This window comes from Melanostigma gelatinosum (assembly GCF_949748355.1).
Source record: "Melanostigma gelatinosum genome assembly, chromosome: 6".
Taxonomy (NCBI): Eukaryota; Metazoa; Chordata; class Actinopteri; order Perciformes; family Zoarcidae; genus Melanostigma; species Melanostigma gelatinosum.
In genome coordinates, this window is record NC_136639.1 from 3,707,596 (window position 1) to 3,720,843 (window position 13,248).

At 45.9% G+C, this 13,248-nt stretch overlaps 1 protein-coding gene across 1 annotated transcript in view; it reads right to left on the bottom strand.

Moving 5' to 3' along the window:
- Positions 1 to 2,180: 2,180 nt before the first annotated feature.
- Positions 2,181 to 13,248, bottom strand: part of slc39a14 (solute carrier family 39 member 14) — a 28,372-nt gene continuing 17,304 nt past the window's right edge. The window contains exons 5-9 of the mRNA XM_079269928.1: positions 8,312 to 8,434; positions 5,452 to 5,625; positions 4,674 to 4,899; positions 4,407 to 4,591; positions 2,181 to 3,359 (exon numbers count right to left, since the gene is read on the bottom strand). Coding sequence (XP_079126054.1) covers positions 3,177 to 3,359; positions 4,407 to 4,591; positions 4,674 to 4,899; positions 5,452 to 5,625; positions 8,312 to 8,434 — 891 coding nt within the window. The 3' untranslated portion in view covers positions 2,181 to 3,176. The remainder of the gene's footprint in view (positions 3,360 to 4,406; positions 4,592 to 4,673; positions 4,900 to 5,451; positions 5,626 to 8,311; positions 8,435 to 13,248) is intronic.

The following is a 13,248-nucleotide window of genomic DNA, read 5'->3' on the forward strand; positions in this document are numbered from 1 at the left end:
GGTGTAAATGTAACTACTCCTAACATGTTGGTAAATAACTGTCTCTGCATTTGATTATTGTTTGTTCAAGTGTAAAAATATTGTACATGCAGTTATATAAATGTAAAAATATATTTAAGCACATTTCTGTTGTTATAACTTAAATCCTTTTAATTTAGGGTTAATAAACCCACATTACTCTATCAAAGATCAAACTATTCAAGAAAATATCAAAGACAAATGTCAAACAAGTTATTACAATAACTTTGTTCAAAGCTTAAAATCCTTTCAAGGGTGCGTTTTGCACAATCCCACATGAAGTATTTCATGTGTTTTAAAGCCACGTTTGAAGTAGTCTTCAATGTACTCACAATACATTTCCATTTCAAATGTACAGTAACAAGCCAAAGAGCTGCTTCTGTGTTTAAGTATCTCATCATTATGACTTTCTATCTCATAACTTCGACTTTCTATCTCATAATTTCAACGATGGGGATATTTTTATTATCAAGTCTAACTTAAAAAAAAAAAAAAATACATTTTTTTTTTTTTACTTTTTTGCTGGCGGTTTCGCGGACCACATAAAATGACGTGGCGGGCCGGATTCGGCCCGCGGGCCGGGAGTTTGAGACCCCTGGTTTATATTATAACTGACCAGAAATTCTGATATTTGTGTGTCTATGCTGACTTTAAATGTGCGAACTTTTGTCTGCTTTCATGGCTTGTGATGTAAACCGAAACTGAATATTTTATCTTGGGTGTAACGCATAAAATAAATATTCTATGGCTCTAACAACAATGCATAATCTCCCATACATCTTAAATATCAAGCAGCAGTAATACTGTACCTCGTGGCACCCGTTTTAATAGCTAGCCCTCTCAGTCTTTACACCGTGAGAGCCAATCATGGCTCCCACCTTCTATTTCTAATAAATAATAACGGCTCTTCTTACATTCTAATATTGAATCTAAAGTATATTGTGTGTTCTGTGTTGCTTTTTGAATATTTAACGGAGAAACATATGTGCACTCCGGTGTCAGTAAATGTGGATCAGCAGCGAGTGATCTGTAGCGTCCACAGCAGCACAGAGGAGGACGTTGGTGTGAATGGCTGTTTCAACCTAAACAGCACTAGTCACAGTTGCTGTCGTTTACAACATGACAAACGGCAACAACTCCGATACACAAACACCATTACAGATCATGAAGCGTTTTTCACTGGCCAAAAGTAGGCAGAGGCTTCGCAGCAGATTTTGGAACTGTGAGGATCATCATGTTGAAACAGGAAACAGAAAAATGTTGCCACAAAGTTGGAAGCCTGTCGTCTAACATATTATTTTATCTGGAAGCAAACAAGCTACATTTCTAGGACTGCAGACAGCTAACTATATTTTAGTTGTCGATTAAAGTGTCAGTAAACTTAACAGTATGAAGTATTGATTGCACAATCAAATGGATGTAGAACAATGACACCATCTGCGTTTAAACTGGTTCCCTATAGGCCTCCATTTATCGGTAGCCATCCCCAGTTACCAAAGTTTATTTTGCAGTAACTGTACCCAGTCGAGGAAAAGACGAACAGGAGGAAACAAGACGCAGTGTGTTCTTTGTTGTAGCTAGTAGTAAAAAACGGAAAGTGATCCATTTGTTTTTGCGACAGCAACAACAATAATACCACTTAGACACTAGAGGTGAGGGGAAGTTGTCCGTTTCCACTTCAACGTGTCGATTATTGCCTGATTCATAACATATAACTCGTTTTGTCGTTGTTTTGTTTGACCAACATGCCAAAAAAACCCACAAATATTTACTGAACTGTATATCCTAGCAGATAAAACAGCAAATATTGACATTAGAGGAGCTGGAGCCGGTCAGTTTTTTGCATTTGTGCTTAAATAAAATTACATAAACATTTAATTTATTACCAAAATAGCAGCCGTTAAACAAACCATGAAAAACAACCCCACAAAAAACCTGCACATAAGCTTGTCCACATACTTCTGACCATGTAGTGCAGCTCAGAGCAGATCAGAGGGTTTGTCATAACAACCTAAAGAGATACAGGATATAACTTCATTTTTCGATCATTATTATGATTCATATGGATACGGTCACAGAGAAGGAGGCGTAGATGTGTGTATATATGACTCATCTTATTTAAACTCTGACTGAACTGCAAAAGAAGAGATCACTGAGGGAGAACTAGCCTCTCCGGGATGTGCGGAGACCACAGATTTGCATTTTGAGATCAAGAATACGAGGAATAAAAAAAAAGCGATTCAATGACATGTCAATGAAGGGCACAGATGGTAAACTAGAGGGAGGAACGCCGACGAGGGTGCAGAGGGTTGATCTGCATGAAGCCTCAAACGTCAAACTCTTCATGTCGCGTGACATATCTGGTCCAGGCTTCTTCAGGGGTTTCTAACTGAAAGTCCGTGTGTCCGTCCAAACGTCGCCGTGTAGCCCTTCACCATTCTCAATGGTCTGCCCATATTTGGTCTTCAGAAGTCAGAGTTTATCACGCATAAAAAAATATAACATCAAAACACAGACAATTGAGTCCAGCTGGAAGTCAGTTTGAAGTTAATTAAAATTCCAGTTCAGGTTGGTCACGACTTGTTTTTGGTATGTGATGAAGAGGGCACGAGTTTAAAGTCTGGGGAAGAAGGAGGTCAAGAATACTGCTGCTGTTACCTGATTGTGCTTTTTCCACCTCCTGAGGAAATGCTGCGGGCACCGAGGGTTCGTGATAGAAATACTCTGCATCTCGTCAATCTCAACACTTGAGGCTCAATGACAACCACTGAGAGAAGGAAAACAAGATCCGGAGCCGAAAATGGCTGATCAGTAGTCCGGAGCACAGAGGGAAATGTTTTGAGTCAACTCGCTGCTTCAGGGGATATTTCTAAACCGTGAGAGGGAGCAGCTGTCAGGGAAAAGGTCGATAAAACCTTTTTTTTTTTTTAAATGAAGGCTGGTTCTTGCTCTTGTTGGAGATCTACTGCATGTGTGAACTCTGCATGAACGGCTACTCAAGTGTTTTTTAAAAGAGGAGGTGTGCGTACCTGCCGCACAGCAGCCAAACTGTCCTGGAAACCGAGGATGGGAGGAAGATCAAGAGGAGAAGTTCCCTCCTCTTGGGGGTCAGTTTACACCAGCGCACACACAAAAGAAACCCATCTCAGCTGTGAGTTTCACACTGGTCCGAGCTGGTGTGTCTGGCGATAGTCCAGCTGTATCTGACCAGAGTAGGTGGTGAGGAGCAGCATGATGGCGAAGCCCGTCAGCAGGCCGGCGTTCTGGATGGCGAAGACGAGGAGGAAGCTGCGGCCGCCGGCGTCCTCGTCCTCCCGACTCACCTCGTTCATCTCTGGAAACTGAGAAGCCCCAAAAAAAAACCACAGAGACATGAAGAACTTTTTAATCTTCAGGGAAAAGTCCAAACAGTAGTCACGCACCTGCTCTGCTAACAGTCCGGATGCTACTACTTTACTGAGGCGCGTCAATAGAAACGCTGGAGAGCGTCTTTGAGTTAGTACTGAGTTTAGTTCCAGACATTTAATGAAACTGAAGCATGATTTCAGATGTAGGAACTATGCTGAGAACTGTTTACAGATCAGCACAACGTTATGTCACGATTATCCTGACCAAAATAATTGTGATTCATGATATTATCCCCGAAAATCATCAAAATATGCTTTAAAAAAACTCTTAAAATGGCACAAAAGGATACAGGAAACACTTAACTTTCCATTTTCTTAATAAAGTAACATTTTTACTGCATCAGATCATTTTAGGACACGCATCTTTCTTAGTGAAAAACAAACAAACAATCTTAAATTCATGATAAACCATCAGGTCCCCCTGCATAAATAAAGGATAAATAAATGATTATTTAACTATGTGAGTCTGTTTCTTCTTGACAATTCCAGTGTTCTATAGTGCAGCCGCTGGTTAAACAGCTTTGTGTTTCCTGCATTAAATATATGTAATATCTTCTAGAAGTCCAGATTTACGGCACAACTTCACCAACTTCCAAGGTGTAAGAGGAAGAACACGTTCCTTGTTAGACCAACGTGTTTCAGCTTGTAGCCGGACCTCGATAACGTGCTTCTGAAGATCTACTCTGAAATAGATCTGCTTTCTATGTGTGTGAAGACATGAACTTTATGAAGCCAAAAACGACACTTTATGCGTGCCTATTATTCCCTGTCTTGTTAGGTCAAAGTAATATGTGACTTTTAATAAAGAATATTGTTTTACTCACTGAATAAATAAGGAACTATTTTAAAAATAACATTTAATGCTGGCATAAAAACCTTTTACTTCCAGATAGATTTTGTTGTTGGGTGACAGATTTTTCTTCCTGACATAATCAACCACATGTACACGATGTGACATACTCCACTCCCCCAAACACTGACCATGTCAGCCAGAGCGATGTAGAGGAACATTCCCCCGGCCAGGGCGAAGATCCAGTTGGGGGAGAAGCTGTGGCCGGCCAGGATGCCAAAGCCCATGCCCAGGTAACAGCAGCAAGCCGACAGGAAGTTAAAGAACAGAGCCTGCTGTATGCTCATGCCAGCGTTCAGCAGGATCACAAAGTCTCCTGGTGGCAGAGAGAGAACATTAAGGAAGGCGAAAACAAAGTTAGTTTTCAAAGCAGCAGCCTTTTGGAGCTCCCGACTCACCGAGCTCGTGGGGGAACTCCTCGCACAGGATGGCCACGGAGGTGCTGACGCCCTGGAAGACGGAGGCGGTGAAGGAGGCGCCGATGGCCAAGCCGTCGATGAAGTTGTGCAGGCCGTCGCTCAGCGTGATCATCCAGGCCAGCGTGCCGATGTCGGAGTAGGTCGTCCCCTTCAGCCAATAGCAGCCGCCGGCGGACCGCCCGCCGCTGTCAGGGCTCTGGGAGTCCTGGGATGATAAGAAAGAATGGGATGATAAGAAAGAAGAAGAAGAAGAAGAAGAAGAAGAAGAAGAAGAAGAAGAAGAAGAAGAAGAAGAAGAAGAAGAAGAAGAAGAAGAAGAAGAAGAAGAAGAAGAAGAAGAAGAAGAAGAAGAAGAAGAAGAAGAAGAAGAAGAAGAAGAAGAAGAAGAAGAAGAAGAAGAAGAAGAAGAAGAAGAAGAAGAAGAAAGAGTTACAGACTGAGTTTACAGCAGTTTCACTTCATGAGAACCAGCTGAACCGGCATTTGTCATCATGACACGTACGGGCAAATGAAAAAGTAAGCAGTCCGTGCCAATGATGTCATGGCGCCTAATCCTGCTTGTATTGCATTGGTAATAAGCAATTTAATACTGAGATTAACATAATATTTTGTTTATAAACTACCAGAGCAACTAGTGTCCGACAGGCCATGTACTGCCAAGCCGAGGTCGGCAACATGAAAGATCATTTTCAGAGATAAAAATCCAACGACTAAGAAAATACAAGTGCAGAGAATCCCCCCCCCCACACACCTTTACCTGTGGTGTCTGAGCCGGACTGAGCATGAGCTCCCCCTCCCCCGAGTCCACCTTCCCCAGAGCCAGGCTGCTGGCTTCTCCGTTGTGCTGCAGCTTCTCCTTCTCGCCCTCCTCCACGTGGCCGTCGGCTGACGAGTAACGGTCCGTGCTGGGGTAGTGACTGTGACCGTGGCTCTGAGAGTAAAACAGACATCACGATCAACACAGAATATATACATCATAAATAATGTACACGAACCATTTTTGACGGATCTATTGCTGGATATTTACTTCCTGACAAAAAAATTTAAATAACCTTGAATTTTTGTAAATCATTTTAGGTTTTAAAATACATTTAACTCTCACTTTGTCGTTGTTAGCCCAAAGTTATTATTGATTTTTAAAATGTATTTGACCATCTACTACATGTGTAATGAAATAAAGCAATTGCAAAAATTGGTAAAAAAAGGAGCGCTGCGTTCCTTTATTCCCAGTAGTGTAACTAAAACACCTTATTAAGCTTTCCTCACACCTGAAACCACCTCACAGGTGAAGAAGCAGAACACATTCAGTGTTTCTCAAGAATACTTTGCCAGAGTCTGACATCACAGTGAGCAGGTTCTCCTCTCAGTACTACACACACTACTACAGTACTACACACACTAAATACACAAACACATTTTAAAGTCGACGCTGACAGATTTGGAGCTGCTAATCGTCCTTTATGTCTGCTTCTTGGCGGCAGCGTTGTAGGTGCTAATGTGGGTGAGAGAGCGTCTGTAATTGGATTAGCAGGTCGATGTGTTAGTTGGTGATTATGTTGGCTGGACCACATGACCCAGAGCAACAGCAACCACAAGGTGGAGCAACTGTCCCGCAATCAAACCCCGTTACTGTACACTCACTGCTGCTTTTTGTGAATGAAATCAGCCTCTCTGGAAAGCTCTATGAACGCCTGCAGCTTAGCGTTTCACTAAAGCTGGTTTTAAATCTAATTTAGAGGAAAATCTGCAGGTTGAAACGCTGCTGTTTGTTTACCAAAGTGACTCGATCTGTCTTTCAGACCAACTGGCACGCACACTACTCTTAAGCAAATAGGCAGAGAAGTGGCCAAGAGACAACAAATACAACCACACTGAACGCGTTCACAGCCATGAACACACTACTCCCCACATAGAGGAGGAAAAGGACTTACAGCTGTGAAAGAAAGACATGAACTACAACGAAAAGTTAGTCCAGCATGGATTCAACACCAGGCATTAAAGATCAATAAATAAAACAAACACACACAAAGTTATGCAGCCAGTAAACCTTCTCTGCAACCGTCTCGTGTTAATTCATCAGATTAGTTGCATGTAATGATTATTTCTAATATCCTTAAATCTATAGTTGTTTGATTAATCGGTCTCTCTTTTCTTTTGTTTATTAGCACATAAAACACAAAACGATATTAATAATTACAGAATATACAAGGGAGGCCCCCAGTCGTTATTTAAACATTAAAATAACTTAAGAAAATACAATGTTGAATAAAAATAAGAACTTTCATTGGACTATAATTCTTTTTTTTTTAAAGCAAAAGACAAATAAGTAAAATTAAACTCATTAACCACAAAAGAAGAAACAAAAAGACATTTGTGTGGTTGAAGATCTTCGAAATTGCCTCCTGAAGACTGTCAAGTCCCCATGATTGAGTTGTTTGAGCACTAAAGTTTCTTTACTTCAAACATGGCCAGTTGAAGGTAAGAGAGGATGTAAAGCTGAATTCCTCTCTGAACGACGTGTGAGCATACGATGTATTACTACAGGAGATGGAGTATAAAGGAACAGACAGTAGTACCTACACAGGAGCAAAGTAAAGTACTGCTGTGGACGTATTTGAGACACCTAATCAAAAGGCCCACCTAAGAAACGATATCATTATTGTGACTGTTTGACAAAAACCAATTAAACCAAATATATCTATAAATAAAGTGACAGTTTGGTTTTGTAAATAAAATATATTCATTCACTGTTAAATAATATGCGCTATACTTGTAAAGCTTATATTGCGGAGTTGTGAGGTCACTGTAAGTAGGTCAAAAACGCGAATGGGGCATTCCGTCACCCGTTCGTACGATAGGAACAGATACAGTGGCCCTGAAAGTAACGCTTGCTTAAACCACCAGATTAGGGCAGAAACTGCCATCTTAGAGTAGGAGAAGAGCTCTTTTTATCTATTCACACAGAGACTTCGAAATAGTTTAGAACTGCACCCTTTCCTTTTCTGCACCTTAAGTGTTAACAATATGCTGTACACCAACATTTCACACACACTGACGTTCCAGAGAAGGCGGGTTCCGGACGTGAGCCAGTGTGGGTGAAGTTGCCCAGTGCTCCATCAGGCTATTTGAATGCTAGAAATAAATCCGCCTCTGCTTTGATTTTGACCAATGGCTCCACAAGGAGAACCAGATGGACACGCCTGCTTACTCTGTATAAGCACTTTTAGGTTTCACTTTTGCACTCTTTGCTTTTGCTAGGGTCCGTGCACGTTTAACTGCTGGACATAATACTTCTGTCACAAATAAATGTTATTGCTTGAATTGAGCTAAACGCCTCGATCTCAGTCTGTTAACTCGATCTTCATTCTTAACAGTTTTAAGCCCCACCTTTCTGGCTTCTTTGTTCTCACGCTGCCTGCTGCTTCGACAGCTTCCATAGAAAGGTATTCAAAGTGAACAGCTAAAGCTAACACATCTTAATGCTACGTATTGATCTTATGGATATGCTTGTTGTCGTCATTGTAATTTTCTATTTTCCCACCGCCCGTATCCAACAATAAAACCATATATATATATATATATATATATCCCGTCATTCTTGCCGTGCATGTACTCACCCCGTTTTTCTGTTTGAGAAGCACTCGGAGGACTTTCTCGGTGAAGAAGAAGAGGTAAAAGCCTGCGAACACCACCGCTGATTTGGACACGTAGAAATCCTTCATGGGGTCAAAACCAAAGGCCTGCCGTTGTAGAAAAAGAAGGTGGTGTGAGGCTGTTAGGAGTGTTTCTAGAAGCTGTCATCACATTTCTGCCTGACATCCCTTAATGTGGGTATTTTAACTGACAAAATGTAATTAAGCAGGTTTCTATTTCATCCTTACTGACCGCCAGAGGCAGTGCTTAACACTGGATGTATCCCGTCTCGCGCATGCGCAGGTCGAATATTTATATCAACAAAGTCACGTGTGACCTCGGATGACCACCGTCATCTATAAGTTCCGGTGTCATCCTGAGCTCAGTCCTTTTTTTTCTTCTCGCGTCGCAGGTTAGCTACCATGGTAGCTTAAACAAGGATGTGTCTACGATCAAGACATATTAGAGCTCGTCGCTGTAGCCTTGTGACTACCGGTCGGAGTTGCGGTTCTCTCGCCCTCCAAAGGCTGCGACGAGCTGTCCCTCTTCGGAGGGAACGGTGTGTTCGCCGTTCGGACATCGAGCCCCGGACTGGTGAACGCCCCTATCATCGGTCGTCACCAGTCTGATAAGGGTCAGCTAAGTCGTGATGACAGCAATCGGTAAGATCGATTAACATTGTTTTCTATAACAGTTGTTTGTTCCACGGTTGGCAGAGCGCTTCCGCTCTAGTAATCGAGTGGCGCGCTAACGAGAGCGTAGAATTACGCTGTCGGCCCGCCCTTCACAGTGTTACGGCTATCACAGTTAGCAGAGTGTTCCTGCTAGGCAAACTTTGTGAGACACTAGTCCGCATTGGCGTTGTGTACATGGAGATTTAATCTTTACATCTGACGTAATTCGCAGTTAGCAGTGTCTTCACTCAGGCTAACTTGGATGCTAGCTGGGACTGCGTCCATCAACTTTGTAAACCTTACGGCTGTCACAGTTAACAGAGCGTCCTCGCTCAGGTTAACTCAGTGGAAAACTAGCTAAACAAAGCTGATACTGGGGCTGTAGCCATCAACTTTGTATCCTTACAGCTGTCACAGTTAACAGAGCGTCCTCGCTCAGGTTAACTCAGTGGGAAACTAGCTAAACAAAAGCTGATACTGGGACTGCGTCCATCAACTTTGTATCCTTACGGCTGTCACAGTTAACAGAGCGTCCTCGCTCAGGTTAACTCAGTGGGAAACTAGCTAAACAGAGCTGATACTGGGACTGCGTCCATCAACTTTGTATCCTTACGGCTGTCACAGTTAACAGAGCGTCCTCGCTCAGGTTAACTCAGTGGAAAACTAGCTAAACAAAGCTGATACTGGGGCTGTAGCCATCAACTTTGTATCCTTACAGCTGTCACAGTTAACAGAGCGTCCTCGCTCAGGCTAACTCGGTGAATGCTAGTTGTACTAAATCAACATGGAGGTTGTGCCCATTGATGGTTTTGACGCATTACGGCTGTCGAGTTCGCTCCGGCTAACTAGACTAAGCTAATACTCGGTGTGTCCATTGATTGTTGTAAACATTATGGACATATCGGTAGCGGATATCAGTTAGCAGAGTGCCCTCGCTCAGGCTAACTGGTAGCACACCAAGAGTTACAGCACCTGTCCAAGTGGAGAGTGTCCTCGCACTGTAGGGACTGTGGGTTTTTTTGTCCGTTTTCACAGTAGCAGAGTGCTCTCGCTCAAGCTAACTGGTGGGACACCAATATCTGCAGCAGCTGTCTTAGTGAAGAGTGTCCTCGCTCCCCTCTCACTGTAAGGACTGGGTTCTTTTTGTCCGTTTTTCACAGTAGCAGAGTGCTCTCGCTCAAGCTAACTGGTGGGACACCAATATCGGCAGCAACTAGTTTAGTGAAGAGTGTCCTCGCCCCTCTCACTATAAGGACTTTGCCTGACCTGTTTCCACAGTGGCAGAGTGCTCTCGCTCAAGCTAACTGGTGGGACACCAATATCGGCAGCAACTATCTTAGTGAAGAGTGTCCTCGCTCCCCTCTCACTGTACGGACTGTGGTCTGTTTTGTCCGGTTTTTACGGTAACAGAGTGCTCTCGCTCAAGCTAACTGGGGGGACACTAATATCTGCAGCAACTATCTTAGTGAAGAGAGTGGGCTTAGAGAGTGTCCTCGCCCCTCTCACTATCAGGACTTTGCCTGACCTGTTTCCGCAGTTGCAGAGTGCTCTCGCTCAGGCTAACTGGTGGGTCACCAATATCCGCAGCGGCTGGCTAAGGGAAGAGTGTCCGAAGGATCACTCGCCACTGACTGCCCCCTGCCTGTTCTCTCAACATTCAGCAGAGCGCTCCCGCTCGGACTGATTTGGAATTCCGCATAAACTAGTGGGACAAGGGTTCCACCAGAATCGCGGCCATGTTCAACTCTCCCGGCTGTAGGACCTGTATAGCTCCTCTTCAGCCGGAGGACGGCCCTGACCTCTTGCCCTAGCAGGGAGAACCCAGGCAGGACCTGCGGCATCACGCCTTGAGCAGTAAGGTCTGCTAGGCTGGCCGAAGTGGAACACCTGATGCGGGAGGTCTACCTCCCCCTGTCTGGGCAGCTGAATCCAGACCAACCTACCCTGGTCATTGGTATGGCGCTTGCACGCCGGGCATACACAGCAGCTGGAACATCCACCTGTGAGTGCCTTCTTCAGGCACCTTCCCGCCCTCACCACCTTTTCTGTTCCTCCCTCCGAGGAATATCTGAGGGAGTTGCGTGCATGGTGGAGACACCAGGGCTCTCTCCCGCCTTACATCAGACCATGCAGGAGGTGGCAAATCTGGCCTTGCACGTATGCCAGCCAGTTAGACGACTATGGCGTCCATCAGTTTCCCCTGAGGAGATTCTGAGGCCCGATGCCAGGTGCCCTCGACCCAATGTCGGGTCAAAGATGACCTGCTATCCAGGGCTTAGGACACAGCAGAGCTGTGCACCGTATCGACAACTCCCTCTCCCACCTCAGGCTTTCCCTCGCAGATTCTCTGCAGCGGGCTACTTCGACGCTTCTGCTCAGTGATGCTTCATTGCAGGCGTTTGCACTCATATCGAGGGAACGTGGCTGGTTCAGACTCGTCGCCAGGTTTGGCTGGCGCAGTCACCCCTATCTGAGACATGTAGGAGGACCCTCCATACTGTCCCAGTGGAGCCTGGTGAGCTGTTCGAGTCAGCTGCTGTACAGGCGCTTCAGCGGACTGTTAGAGCTAGCCAGACCAGGGTCCCATTTCTGGCCCACAAGGCCGTTTTCTCAGCCTCCAGCTTACCCTAGTAGCCGCAACAGGCCTCGGCGTCCTGCTGAGAGGCTGGACCGCTACCTATACAACCCTACTTACATCCCCGTCCCCCCCGGCAGGGGTGCCAGGAGATGTCTCCAGGCCGGCTGTCGGGGTTCTTTCTCCCATCAGCGGATTTCCAAGGGAGAGTGGTTCACGTCTATCGACGCCTGTTCCCATGGTGCATCACCACAACTTTCAGTCCTGGGTGCTTCCATTCGGACTCTCCCATCTCCCCATGGGTGTCCACAGTGTGTTACTGCTGTCCTTTCCCCCTGCAATCGCAGGGCGTGAACATACGGCCGTACTTAGACTGGCTGACCTAGGCGCCGTCCCGGCTTCAGGCGCCACAGGACACTGCTCGCCTTCTCTCACGTGGCCCGGTGGGCCTCAAGGTGAACATGGAGAGGAGCTACCTGAGCCCTTCTCAGAGCATAACCTTCATTAGTGTGGCCCTATGAGGGCCTGTCTGTCGCCCCAGTGCGGATGGCTGAACAGCCTTCACTTGGATGCCAAGTGGCACAGATACAGGGCAATAATATTATCGAAACAGTGTCTATTCATCTGTTCACTATCCCCATGGAGGGAGTGCATATCTGGCGAACAGTGTCCCAGGAACCGAGCCCCAGGGGCTCGGTTCCATTCCACCAGGAGATTGTCACAACAGTTACCTGCCTCTCAAGGCGGGTGCAGGGTGACAGAACGGGACAGCCTGGGGGCAGTTGTCTGCTGAAAGACCGCAGGTCCAGGTTCTAGAGCTAGCGCTCGAGCACTTCCTTCCATGTTTGAAGGGAAAGCATGTGCTTGTCCGGTGGACAGCACCTCTGCTGTGATTTCCCATGAACTATCGATGGGGCACCAGATCTGCAGAAGTTGCTACGGGGATCACCGTGGCCTTCTGACTTGGGAGGCCCCTCGCCTGACCAGCCTGTGGGCAATGTACCCACCAGGAGAAGGGTACAAGGTTGTGGTTTTCCTGTTCCATTACAAGCCTCCACCGGGAGAGTGGCGGCTGCATCCAGACGTGTCGACCCACTGCCCCCACTGGGTCTCCCTGACGGGGGGGACCAGCCCTCTGGGTCAAGATGCCCTGGCTCACACGTGGCCAGAGGATCTTCTTTGTGCCTTTCCACCAGTCCCTCCGCTTTTGCTATAAGCTTGTCAGAGTTCTTCCCCGACAGGATGGATCTCCTGTCGCGACTAGAGGGTCGGATTTGGCATTCCAATCCCTGCCGCCTTCAATTAGGGGTCACGGGAGGGCCCGACCGGATGCTGAGTGGCTGCATAGAACCAGTCTGACGGACTATTCTGAATGCCAGTGCGCGGTCTACCTGCCTGCAGTACAAGAAACAGGTGGAAGCTGTTCTCCGACTAGTGTGCGGCTCAGAACAAGGTCCCAGTACAGCGCCCCGTGCCTGCGGTACTGAGTTTCTACAGTCTCTCCTGGATAAGGGCCGGTCTCCCCTGCATGGGACCTACCCTTGGTACTGGACAGCTTATGCTTGTCCTTTTGAACCCCTGGCACAGGCGGAGCCTAGATGGCTATCAGCAAGTCGGTTTTCTCCTTGCTGTCAATTCAGCTCAATGTGGGGGCGAGCTGCATGCCCTATCA